We start from the raw sequence: 12079 nt of genomic DNA on the forward strand, positions 1-12079 counted from the left end.
CATCCTGAACGACTCTTCCACAAAAATTTGCAGCCTGAAAAGTCTGAATTTAACATACCGTTATGTATTTTGTGTCTTGACTTCTTACTTTCAATCGTTTGATCGTATTAAGAATTGAAGCTGACACATACAGCCTCGTTTTCAAACGCGGAAGTGCGCAGATCAACGCTAAAAGCGTCGTATTGGGATCCCTCTATACCAAAGGGCAGAAGCGTAAATAAATTTCTGGAGAATCTAAACACAACTCCACGGACAACACACATCTTCCCTCCACTCATAAGATTTTAAAGTCACGGTAAATCTCAGAACAGTATAAAAAAGTGGATTTTACAGACCCTTTCTGCCGACGAAAATAATCAAAATTGCAAAACGTTGCACTAATTTCATCATTTATTAATAGAAAAGAAGTTTTCTGAGACAAAAAATCTAGCCCCAAATTACAAATTCACCCAAAATGAATTAATTTCATACATTTATTTTGAACCCGCCGTTTAAAATTTACAATAATCAGGCTATTCTGAATCAACCAACATCGTATCGATCCAACTGCGCACGAAAATGCAAAGCCGTTTGGCATCCATTTTATCAACAAAATAGTATATCCAACACTAGGATTATCATTTTCTGTTAGATTGTACCAATTTCGTCAGTAGTGATACCATTTCATAAGGTACAATCATTGGTAATTAATGATTTTGCAATTTGTCCCAAAATGGTTTACATACCCCTTCCCTGGCAATTGTAGCTAGGCATGTGTAAGAAGCAACATGCATCAAAGGTATCAATGGAAAGCCTATTACAATTTGTAAGACAAAACAGGGATAACAGAAATTGGTTCAAAGCTTTATCGTGCATATTTTGTATTTGTGGCTGCCTTTATTTGGGATATAATTATTACAGAACAGGAAAGAGTCATGCGATTTATTATCTGATTGACTCCTTTGACTTGAATTTTGCAATGTACATTTGATTCAAACCTTACCAGAATAATGGTTAACTAAATTATTTGCCAGATACCTTTGACCAATTATTTCTTTTCATGCCTCTGTATATTACATCAGGTCTACTTCGAAGAGATCAGAGTTTGCTGTGTCTTAGGCACATAGCAGCATAATGGTCATGTTTTTCATTAGGCATTTCGTGCTACAGTGTCAATATGATTTCGTATTTGGTGTTGCTGTAGCTTGTCAGATTGTCCAACATTTTGCAAATTCTTTTCCATTAATTGCACTGTCGGCCTGCCACATTAAATTTACTCGCCTTTATAATGTTGGCGTAGAAAGATGAAAGCCTTTACAAACCCAACAGCCTCAGACGATTGTTCTTTGCAGTTCAACTGAAATCTTGAAATTGTGCTGGGTGCACGCTACTGTATCAAGAGGCCATGGTGAGAAGCGAACTTTGCCATTATTTCCTCCATCTCAAATCCTAGCTTTTTCTTTTTAAAATCAATTTTCTCTTCTTCTACCCAGCCATAATGTTCACTGTTCTTTCCAGTGTTCATATATTTTAAAGATTCATTCGGAAGTGCATTTGGAAGTCTCGGCCTCGTTTCTGGACGACGGACTCAGAACATTTTGCATTCAAAGTACGACCAGAAACGGTTGTACAATTATTGACCAATTCGTAACCAACAAACGAACTGACACTCACCCGCAAGTAGGCGTCAGTTCGTGAAAACGGCGTCATCAACCATTTCGGTTTCATGACCTGACACCCTGTCGTGGGTGCATATATTTGAACTGTCGCAAAATTGACTGATTTTCGTTTTCACGAACTGACACCCAGGCTCGTAAAGACAATACAGCGCAGAAAAATGTTCTATAAAGTTTAATATGAATTTGATCCATCCAACTAGTTGTTGTATTGCAAAAAACTTAACGAAAAGTCGTTTTAACTGGTGAAATTAAGATCTGTGTTAGTTCGTGAGGACGGAAATGACTCGGTTCTCTAAAATGTGCACAAATGAAATCACCTCTCGCCCTGACTAAGCGTTAGTTCGTGGTGTCGGTGGCGAATTTTGTTCCCCTTAAATTACTTATTTGCATATCGCTTTTATAATGGACCAATTAACATGAACTAAAGATGCACTAAAAATACCATCGTTATCTCAGGTTGATAATTTAACAGTCAATATGCGGTTAGAGCAAAGGGTCACCTATTCATTTCTTAAATTTCTATCAATCAAAGTTACTTTTCAGTTTGTTAGTCAGTTCATCGCCTTCATCAGAGAGCCAGGCTTTCGTTTGGTCCGATTGTTGTCTGGGAATGCTCATGTATGTCTTTGGTTCTTGTGTCAAATCATCAGCTGGGCATTCCTCACACATATCGCAGTCGTCAACTTGTTCGCTGTGTTTCGGTCGCGGCCAGAATATCTGTAGTATCCTGTAATTGAGGCAATGTTTTTAAATATGAATACCAAATATACTAAACTATATTTTAAAAATACCAAAAAAATAAACATGATAGTATGAACGGGTGGTGCCATCCAGAGAAGGTCTAGCCGTCTGTATTCGCTGCACCCAAAACATGCAGTTGTCGACAGATCAAAAAAGTCACACAATGTGGTCACAGTATGCTGATGGACTCCTTTTCTGACAATTGTGTATGATTTGTGTCTCTCTAAGGGTAGCATCTGGCATATTATTGGAATCATTATAATCTCTTCATCAATGTTATACGCTATTGCACGAATGGTGGTTCGTGCGCGATGTCGTATTTTGAGAAAGTGCTTTTCTCGGCAGGATTTTATTTGAAACAGCACAGCAGAGCAAATAAATTTCAAATTAAGTCATTCAAACCCCACCTTTTTGGCTCTGATACAGTTACTATTTCTAGTAAAGATGCCTGTTTGCTTTTAGGCTAATCAGTTTTCCACATGTGTAAGACTCATATCATTCTCGGCAGAAAACTGCGACTGAATGCAAATGTTGCTTCAATTTTTCATAATTTTGACACATGACATTAACCAAAGAACAACCTTTTTCTCAGAAATACTTCGATTAAATTCTTCAATTCTGAATCCAAAACGGATGTTAAATATTTCCATACACTAGAGAGTAGTGTAACGTTCTTCTAAAAGCGTGTCTGAGAAAAAAAGTCACCGCTTACATCCTTTGGTTTCCTTTCCTCACTGTGAATTCACCGGTAACTTAATATATCAAGCAAAGGGAAATATGTACTTACAGTACAATACCGTTCGGGATCAAGGCCAGGCCAGAAAACACGAAGAAAACTGCAGGTGGCAGGTAGGACACTGTGGCAGCGTAGACGCTTGGTGCAATCAATGAAGCTGCAAACCCTGCTAGGTTGTCAGCGCAAGCTACAATGGCAAAGGCCGCACCTGGGGACAGGAGGAAACGGTCGGGCAGGATTTATACACCACTCTTTCTTCAGTGCCACCAGGGGCGGATTTCACCCCCCAAAAAATTTAAACAAATACATAAATGAAAAAGAAGAAAAAGGTGGGAGAGAAGAAAAAGGGGACCATACTTCCTCAAGTTGCATCACAGATGCCTAGAATACAACATGGCTCCATATCCCACGCCGTAGGGGCATTTCACTATTGCTACTTTAGTCCCCCCCCTTAGAAAAATAATTGATCCGCCCCTGGTCACAGTGCTACCTTTCACTTATACCAGCTGCCGTAAACTATCAACGGCAATGCAATACGAAGGCTACAGAATGATTCGCAACATTATTTAAAATTCCACGCAGCTGTCAAGACGTGAACTACCATAAAGTCAAAATGAAGCAAAACCTTTGGACCGGAGTCGATATTTCTGCTAACTTTTCCCCCTCCCTATTCGAAGAGTAGCCCATATGAGAATGGTTTACACATCTGACATACCACTACGTTATAAGTTGGAGGAGTCGTAAGCCCCGCCTGCAAACCTCTGCCGGCGCACGTGCCCCTTGAGAGGAACTCAAACTTATCCTGTTGAAATTTCGTACTTTTCTTCTCCTTAAAATATCCTCTAGAGCCCCGATTATATCCTTCATTCAAGTTGGTACTCACCGATGTCGTTTGGATTTACAATTTTTGACAGAACTGATCTTGCAACTGGAAATGCCATTCCCCGTAAAGTGCCTAAACCACTCGCTGAAAGAGAAAATAATGAAAAAGACATGAAACTGATTTCCAAAAATGTTAGGAAATCTCCTAAACTTAGACTTACAGTGCTGTAAGCGAGGTTTGATGTGGATACGACCTACCCATGATGTGGAACGGGAGAGATTTCAGGCGCACATAAACCCAAAGACTTTGTATCCGTTCGTTTACATATATCGCTACACACATACAGGAAGGCATGCTGATGAGCGCAGCCTCACCTGACCTCACGAATGACATCCAGATCGTAAGATAGCCCACCTTCGGAAAATGCCGAACTGATGGAAAGTCTACTATCGGTTTTACGGTTTCTAATTTAATGATGAGCCACAATAGTACACAATCACAATTTTTTTCACATTGTGAAATCTCTTCCCGCACTTAAGTGACATTACGTTCGCTGTTAACAATCTCGAGACCGCGAAAGGAGGGCTGTGACTTGAAATTGTACGTTTCTCCTACGAGCAAAGTGAACCAAAGTAACTAAGCCTATCATGAGTTGGGCCTCGTTTCGAGTCATTGATTCGAACTTTGACCCGTTGTAGCCTTGTTACGTTGACCCAGTCCACACGCATATTATTTTAGTCGTGTAGCCGAGGTTGGATTGGGGCTTTTAGCACCCCCCCCTTTTGCCCCTCCCATGGAAAAAACCGCCACTAGCTGGTAGTTCCGTCGACATGACCTTTGTGCTAAGTTATCTATGGAACTGTTGCAGGAATTCATCAAAGTTGCCGACACGTTGGTCACGTCGGTGCGAGAGACCTAGTTCATACATATTTATTTCACACTGTTATCGTATTTTGACATACTGGTCATGTATGCCCCTGGACGTGTGCCACACAAGGTACGAAGGGCAATTCTGTTGTGTCCACTATTTCTAAATCTACCCTTGGCAGTACCGCAGCCAAGGCCTTAGGGGACGTAGAGTTGCAGATGGACATTTTAAAAGCAAAATCGCGATAACAATGGAGTCGAATCGGGATGCTAAGGAAGCGGAAAGGAAAGATAGAAAGGGTAGCGGAGAACAAAAAAATCGATGGGAAAACAAAACCTAACAACGTGGCTGCTCCTATAGCGGGCGACAGTAGCTATTTTCATTCTCTGGGATGGTCTATACGGAGCCCCGTAGGAGAATAAGCCCCTCCACCATTCCAGGATATTCTGTCTTCCGTGAGAAAAAAATGTGACAGGGTCCTTAAATCGATGAAGTAAAAGGAGCATAGAATAACGTGAAGGCAATCCCAGCCAAAACCCTCGACGAATGGTGTACCTAGTTTGAGTCCAACTAGCACATTATGACAGTGACATTGTATTTTCCTGCAAATTTCCGTACCCGAAACTTACACAGTCAACATTTTTTTAGGGAGGCACTGATGAAATTCTGATTAAAAAAACCTAAAACAACGGGAGGCTTAACATTTTTTAATATTGTTTGGTCGATAATAGCCGCATCCTATCCCTATTCCAAATAGTTCTTCTAGGAGTTCTTTCACCTTGTTATTGCAAAAATTCCACACAATGGTCCTATGAGTCATCCCCTCTTTCAAGTTACGATGGGGGATCTATAGTTACAAATTCCAGCACCCGGAATTTACCCCCTTATTTGCTGACTTACCCACGAAGACTAACACAGTTGTTCTTGACACACCCATGACAAGGTTGGACGCAAGAAAACTCAGGCAACTGATGTGCATGATGAAATACTCCCCCAAGCAGAAAGAAAACACTTTGGTACCGGCCACCATCCCTGCATGAAAGCAAATGATGCCTTTGTATTCCTCTTTAATCTGCAGAGACAGGCTTACTTTTGGGGGAAAATAACGCATACAATGGAGAGCATGGGGTTGGGCCAAGTCTAGCACGAGCGAAACACACGTGCAGGAAGGTATGTGAGAGAAGCCATACGCCCACTGGACCCGGTGTGTCACCTTTATTGCTCCGTAAGACTACCGCAGCATCCAGCTGTGAAGTATAAACGCAGAGTATCCCAAACCATACAGCATATCGCTCACATGCAGTCCGGCAAAAAGTTAGCGTTTTGGCACCCCCCCCCTCCAAAATAAGACCAAAGTACTAGACAGTACAACAAACCTATCTCTGTACGCCTACATGTAGCTTGAATTGGTTTGAATTGGCACACCTTACATGAGGTCCAGGACATGCAATTGTCTTCCCCCCAGGACGAGCCACTGCTCGTGCATTCGTCATGTTACACAATGACAACAGTATGACTCAGCATCTTCGCTGTCCGTCGTTCAATTTATACAGTGGTAAATAAAGTTCTCAGGAAACACTGACTTACCCAAAGAGCCGACAACGAAAACAAATGATGCCACCAATCCCGCAGTGACAGCAGACCAGCAGAACGGTTGGGCTGTACCGTACAAAATAAAGATGGACGTGACTCCGTGGACATTCAGCGTGATAAAGAAGAGAAAGAGGGTTAAGAGGAGAGTCTGCCACCGCCGACCGTCCTCGGTGAACTTGAAAATTGCGACCACACTCCGACCAGCTTCTTTGAGCCCCTTGCGATTCTCGGGGATGTTGTCACGGTCCACGGTTTCAATCAGAGCGCTGGGGATAGCAATATATATCAAGCACAAAACATTGAACCCCAGTGCCAATGCTAGTGGTGGGAAGGGGCCGATATCTCGCATCAGAAAACCAGCACCAACTTCGACACAACCGCCGATGAAAAGCATTAGCATTTCCACCACCGCTATGCGCATGGTTCTCTGTTTCTCGGTCGTAATGTCACTGATATAGGAGAGGCAGCCAGCGAACAGCAACCCAAAGCTCCCACCCATTCCTTGCAGAATGTCACCAGCAAAGAGAACCGGTAGTGGGAGGTGGTAGCAGACCGTCAGGATGTACACAATTTCTTGGCAGATGTAACCGACGAGTGGGATTACCATACACATCTTCCTACCGAGTCGGTCGCTCAATGCGCCGAGGATAACCGAGCTGACTATCATGGGTATATTCGCAGCCGTTGATAAGTACAGAATCCAAAGGGAAGCCTCCGCCTGGACGTCATCCTCCACCATTCCGCCATCACTGGCGTTTGCTTGGCACTTGGAGAACTCATCTTGTTCGGTGATGTTGAACATCGACTCACCGAGTCGCTCCTTCAAGTAGAAAGGTCGGATCAAACTGGTAGAAATGACCCCAACTGTGCCCAGCACAATGATAGGTTCCACAGTAACCCATCGGCGGCGGGCTCGCTCGAGACTGGATGTCGTCTTCGCCGGTAAGATAGGAGTTCGTTCAGTCTTGCTGTCCTCCATTGCTTAGCCTGAATAACAATAATGTGAATATTTGCTTATACTGCAAACTGGTTGGAGGACTGGACTACATGACGCTAGTAAGCCCTTTTCATAAATCACGCGCAGTGCAAGTGTGTGCCAGATTGGAATTAAGGCTCCTCAAATGCGCAAAGTACGCATAAGAAAGGGAGTATGATTAGGGAAATTTCAAATTCATATCACTTCGTTGAGGGTTTCCTTGTTGACACCGTGATGCAAGTATATGTACTTGTAATATGAAGTTCGCAAAAGTGGTGGTCGTAAGCCCATTTGTTGGCCTTGTCCCCTTGTCAGCAGAGGTACAAGGTCGGACCAGGGAGGGCGGAGGAGGGTCGTCCTCCAAAATAAGCAGCAATTTATTTTGGAAAGAAAATGGGAGATATCTGATTTATTAGTCTATTTCATTTTCCTACCTTTCAAAAGCGTGTGAAATGCCTCATGTAGCCTCAGCCCGCAGAGAGGCCAAAGTAAATTAAGATAACATAAAAAATCTATTTTTTTTGTGTACCCTAAAAAAAAAAATGTTTACCATCCCCCTCCAAGAAAAAGGGGGGTGTTGGTTCTGGACCCTTCCTTTTCTGCATCAGTTTCGATGTATTTTTAAGAGGAACAGCAAGCACCTGCATGCTAGTATTCCCTACGTTTAAAATAGCATTTTAACTTGAAGATAGGCCTAATTGTGGTTACAAATCTTACTTTGAACGAAAAACCCAGGGCTTCTTCACTACAGCATCAAACGTTGAAATTTCCTCGATCTTTTGCTTCCATTACATCTTTCACGTAATGAGAACTTGCACGTAAACCGTGCAGGCTGTGCATGGAACTGTCAGGTTGCACTGCATGAGGAAAATTGTCATTCGAGGTACACTGATCACGAGCATAAAGTCCAAGTAGGGGTCTATATTTGGTTTCACATTTAAAAGATAAGCCCTACCCAAACACAATAACCGATCAAGTTACGGGAAACCCTTTGAATCACGTATCACAAGGACGTGCTCTTTTGTCTTTCATCGCACTGAAGTTCACAAGTTGGCTTTGGACCCCAATTAATAAAAGAGATACTTCAAACAGGCATTTCTCAGGCCCCCCCCCTAAAAAATTGTCAAAGGTGAATTTATCGTCACTTTGATATCACACAAACGTTGAAACGAGGTGACATCAACTTCTGTCGCATATCTTTACTTTACCTTGAGTAACCACCTCTAAATCTGGACAGTTTACCTGTACTGATTTAATATAAATAATAAAGTAATAGTTAAATTGTTCAATGTCAAATCATCCCCTGAAATAATATTTCCTGTAATAATAAAACAATTAAACAACTGACAATTCCATCTGCCTAGAAACGGTAAGTATTCAATAGGGTAAGCAACACTATACTTGAAGATGTTATGCCAGTAGAAAAAAATTGAGGCAGCATTTGTAACGACATGTCTATTTGGTTGCAAAGATAACAAAGAAAATGTGATACTATTCCTTCACGTTCGATAGTTACTGAGTAACATGGTGACGGCAGTTGTTTAGTTGTTATTATAATGAACGTGTACCGTAAAGCCTCAAGTGTGTTTACGTTCTAAACATTATAAGCCCAGCACTTTTTGCATTATTTACATGTTTTTCAATAAAGTGTTTACAAAGACGTCTGGATGCAAGACCTCAGGGCCAGCAGCATCAACCTGAAAGACTGTTAAGGTTCTTGTAGCAAATCGAGCCAGCTGGAGGCAGGTCGTCAAGCAGGAACTCTGGTTGGCGAGCAACAGAGAGAAGCTATAGGTGGAAGAGGTGACGCAGACACCAGCGAGCTGATTCAGCCCCCATATGGACCCACGCACAGGCTTCATCAGCATCTGCAACAAAGCCTGCAGCACGAGGATCGGCTTGTTCAGTTATTGATCAGTTATATTTTTATTCTTTTTGTGAATTGGTCACGTGCCAGTAATCAACATGATTATAGTTAATTATTGGTACCAGTATTAACCTGTTGAGCCGCATCACAGCGTGACTCGGGACTGAAGGTTGTCTCCCGCTCATCAACGCCTTACAAAGGCTACTTGCAAGAAGCAGTCCTTATTGCGATCCCTTTGACGTCCTATCTATGATAAATCTGGTAAAACAGATATTTTAAAAGAAGAAGATATTATTACAGAATCAATTGGGCTAGTTGTTTTGCTTTTTCCCAGAGTTGTAGACTCGAGTCACTTGACTTGGACTCGAGTTTGACTCTAGTCTCTATTTTTGTGACTCGTGACTTGACTTGTAACTATCAGCAAAAAATGACTTGTGCATAAAATGCCGCGTTTAGGCGGTTGTAGCATGCCTTCAAGATACGCTAATTGATAATACAATGCTTCTGGCTAGCGCTCCCGACCAGAGATATTGACAAATGGGAAGCGCCACTAACATAGCGCTGGGTGGCTCAGTTGGGAGAGCACTGGTATTCCAAAGGCCGCAGGTTCAAATCCTGCTCCAGTCAATTTTTTGTTCATCTTTATAATCATAATATTTATTTTATTTATTTTGATATTCAACAGCGGAGATACGCCACTTACAGGTATCATGAAAAACAAAACAAAAAACAACTAATAATAAAAACTAACTTACAAGGGACAAATCCAAATTACATGTAAATATAAATATATAATTAGAAAAAAATAAACTTGAGTAAATACTTACATTTAAATTAATTCAGTGTAAAGCTGGCTAAACCTGTGGCAATTTACATGTTCATAGTTGAGCTGTTCGTGCGAAGGACTTCTGTAAATCTCTGTACGGAACGAATTCAATGTACGCGCCCCCAAAACATCGCACGTTTTGTGGAGTCGGTTGTAGGCAATTGAAATCCCTTGAAACAAAGCCCTGCTTCGTTACATCCACCCGGCTCCGCGGAACATGCATCATGTGTTTGGGTGCAGATCTGGTTCGGCGTTCTGGAACATGGAGGGAAAGTGGGTTAGCGGTAGTTAAATTGTAATGGTTATGGATATGTTAGTGGAGCAAAAAACAATCATTAACTGTTCTTCTCTGGACAAGAGTTGGCAAATTAAACAAGCTACACAGTTCAGAGTAAGATAAAATAGGACCCTATAGACCAATCTAGTGACAAGAATCAGGAGCCATTACTGCGGTGTCCTCACGCGAGTGAACAGAGGGTCGCACATTTAATGCCTCCTCATCAGCCAATGGGAGTGCACTGCTAACCAAAATCACGTGCTTGTCAAGCCTAGGAATGCGCGCCTGAGTGACGGGGACACCGCAGTAATGGCGTCATCGAATCGGTCAATATATGAACGTTAAATGACGCCGGGAAGAATGCTGCTACCGAAGCACGCATCACCTGTGATGGCTGTTCGTCATTTAACTGGCTCTGCCAAATTGATAGGTTTGTTAAATGGCTTGGGTCATTGTGTGTCCAACTCTGTAACACTGGGGCACGACACAGCATTGGCAAAGAGACAGCTTGCCCTAGGAGCAAATATCCTGCCAGCTGGGAGCACATTTTCCTGTTCTACTGTCGTGTGGGACAACAATGACTTTGGTGAGGAGACGATTTCGGACAAGGGGATCACCCATAATACAAATGGAATTCTCCTTCAGTGGCCTTCCAGCACCTCATCACATACCATCCAACCATCTCAGTCAGTTCCTATAGCCAGATCTAGAGAAAGGTCCATGCAGCCGCTTCCTCCACATATTCAGAAGTACATTGGCAGTAAACGTACAGGTCCCAAACCATATGGAGGAGACATTTGTCTGGCAGAAGAACATCACCGCCCTGTTCAGATTCTTCCTAGGGGGTTAATCTGGCATTACGTTTCATGAAACTTTCGGGACTGACTGAAAAGCTCCTCCCAGGGTGGACTGGCTGCAACACCTTGCTGCAAACAGAGATACCAAGGCTTACTACTGTTGAATATCTTCCCATTGTTGATGCAAGCCCAACAGAGTACAACAGACTTTACCACCGTGAACAGAAGCCTCGAGATAGCAGACGCACTCAGTAAACAGGAGATTGTTGTGGTGTCTGATCAGGCTATTTACGCCAGAGCCCAACAAATCTGATGGAGCAATGATATATTAAAGCAGCGACTAGTTGTCCGTCTTGAGGCATTCCACACAACGCTAGCAATGCTAGCTTTCATCGGAAAACGGTTTAGAGATGCCGGTCTGGAAAACATTGTGATCGAGTCAAGGATTGTTGCTCAGGGTTCTATGAATGATGCCATGAATGGTCATCACTGTAACAGGAGTGTCCGGATGCATAAATGTGTGGCTGAAGCGATGGATCGGATCCGGTGGCTGAGTTTCAGGGGTTCACTTGGATTCACTTTGTGAATCCAGGAAAGCCGAGATGGAGGACACAATCTTCAAGTTGTATACATCATTCCCTGATCCATCCTTCACAGAATTTGTCATGTTGGATCAGCATGAGTCACTGACAACAATGTTCAACAGTTTCATTGATGATCAATCAAAAAAGAGTCCATCTTTTCATTTGTGGTCGTCATACATTGAGATGGTGGAGCTTTGAACAGGTTGCTCATCTAGCATCTGGTCTTGTTGCATCACAGGAGGTCACTGCAGAGTACCTCAATGCGTGATGTTGCACTTACTACTTACTGCAAAAAACGTCTTCAGGGAGACAAGGGCATGTTTTCTACCATGA

At 42.5% G+C, this 12079-nt stretch overlaps 1 protein-coding gene across 1 annotated transcript; it reads right to left on the reverse strand.

Moving 5' to 3' along the window:
* Positions 1–264: 264 nt before the first annotated feature.
* Positions 265–8637, reverse strand: LOC147799807 (lysosomal proton-coupled steroid conjugate and bile acid symporter SLC46A3-like). The gene is made up of 6 exons (XM_087132926.1): positions 8113–8637; positions 6414–7406; positions 5727–5858; positions 4019–4102; positions 3187–3343; positions 265–2385 (listed from the first exon to the last, which is right to left on the reverse strand). Exons 2-6 carry the CDS (start codon positions 7396–7398, stop codon positions 2181–2183), a joined length of 1563 nt encoding a protein of 520 aa, XP_086989052.1. The 5' UTR covers positions 7399–7406; positions 8113–8637; the 3' UTR covers positions 265–2180.
* Positions 8638–12079: the final 3442 nt, after the last annotated feature.

Source organism: Acanthaster planci, linkage group LG02, assembly GCF_054643075.1.
Source record: "Acanthaster planci isolate LZ-2023a linkage group LG02, COTS_SCS, whole genome shotgun sequence".
NCBI lineage: Eukaryota > Metazoa > Echinodermata > Asteroidea > Valvatida > Acanthasteridae > Acanthaster > Acanthaster planci.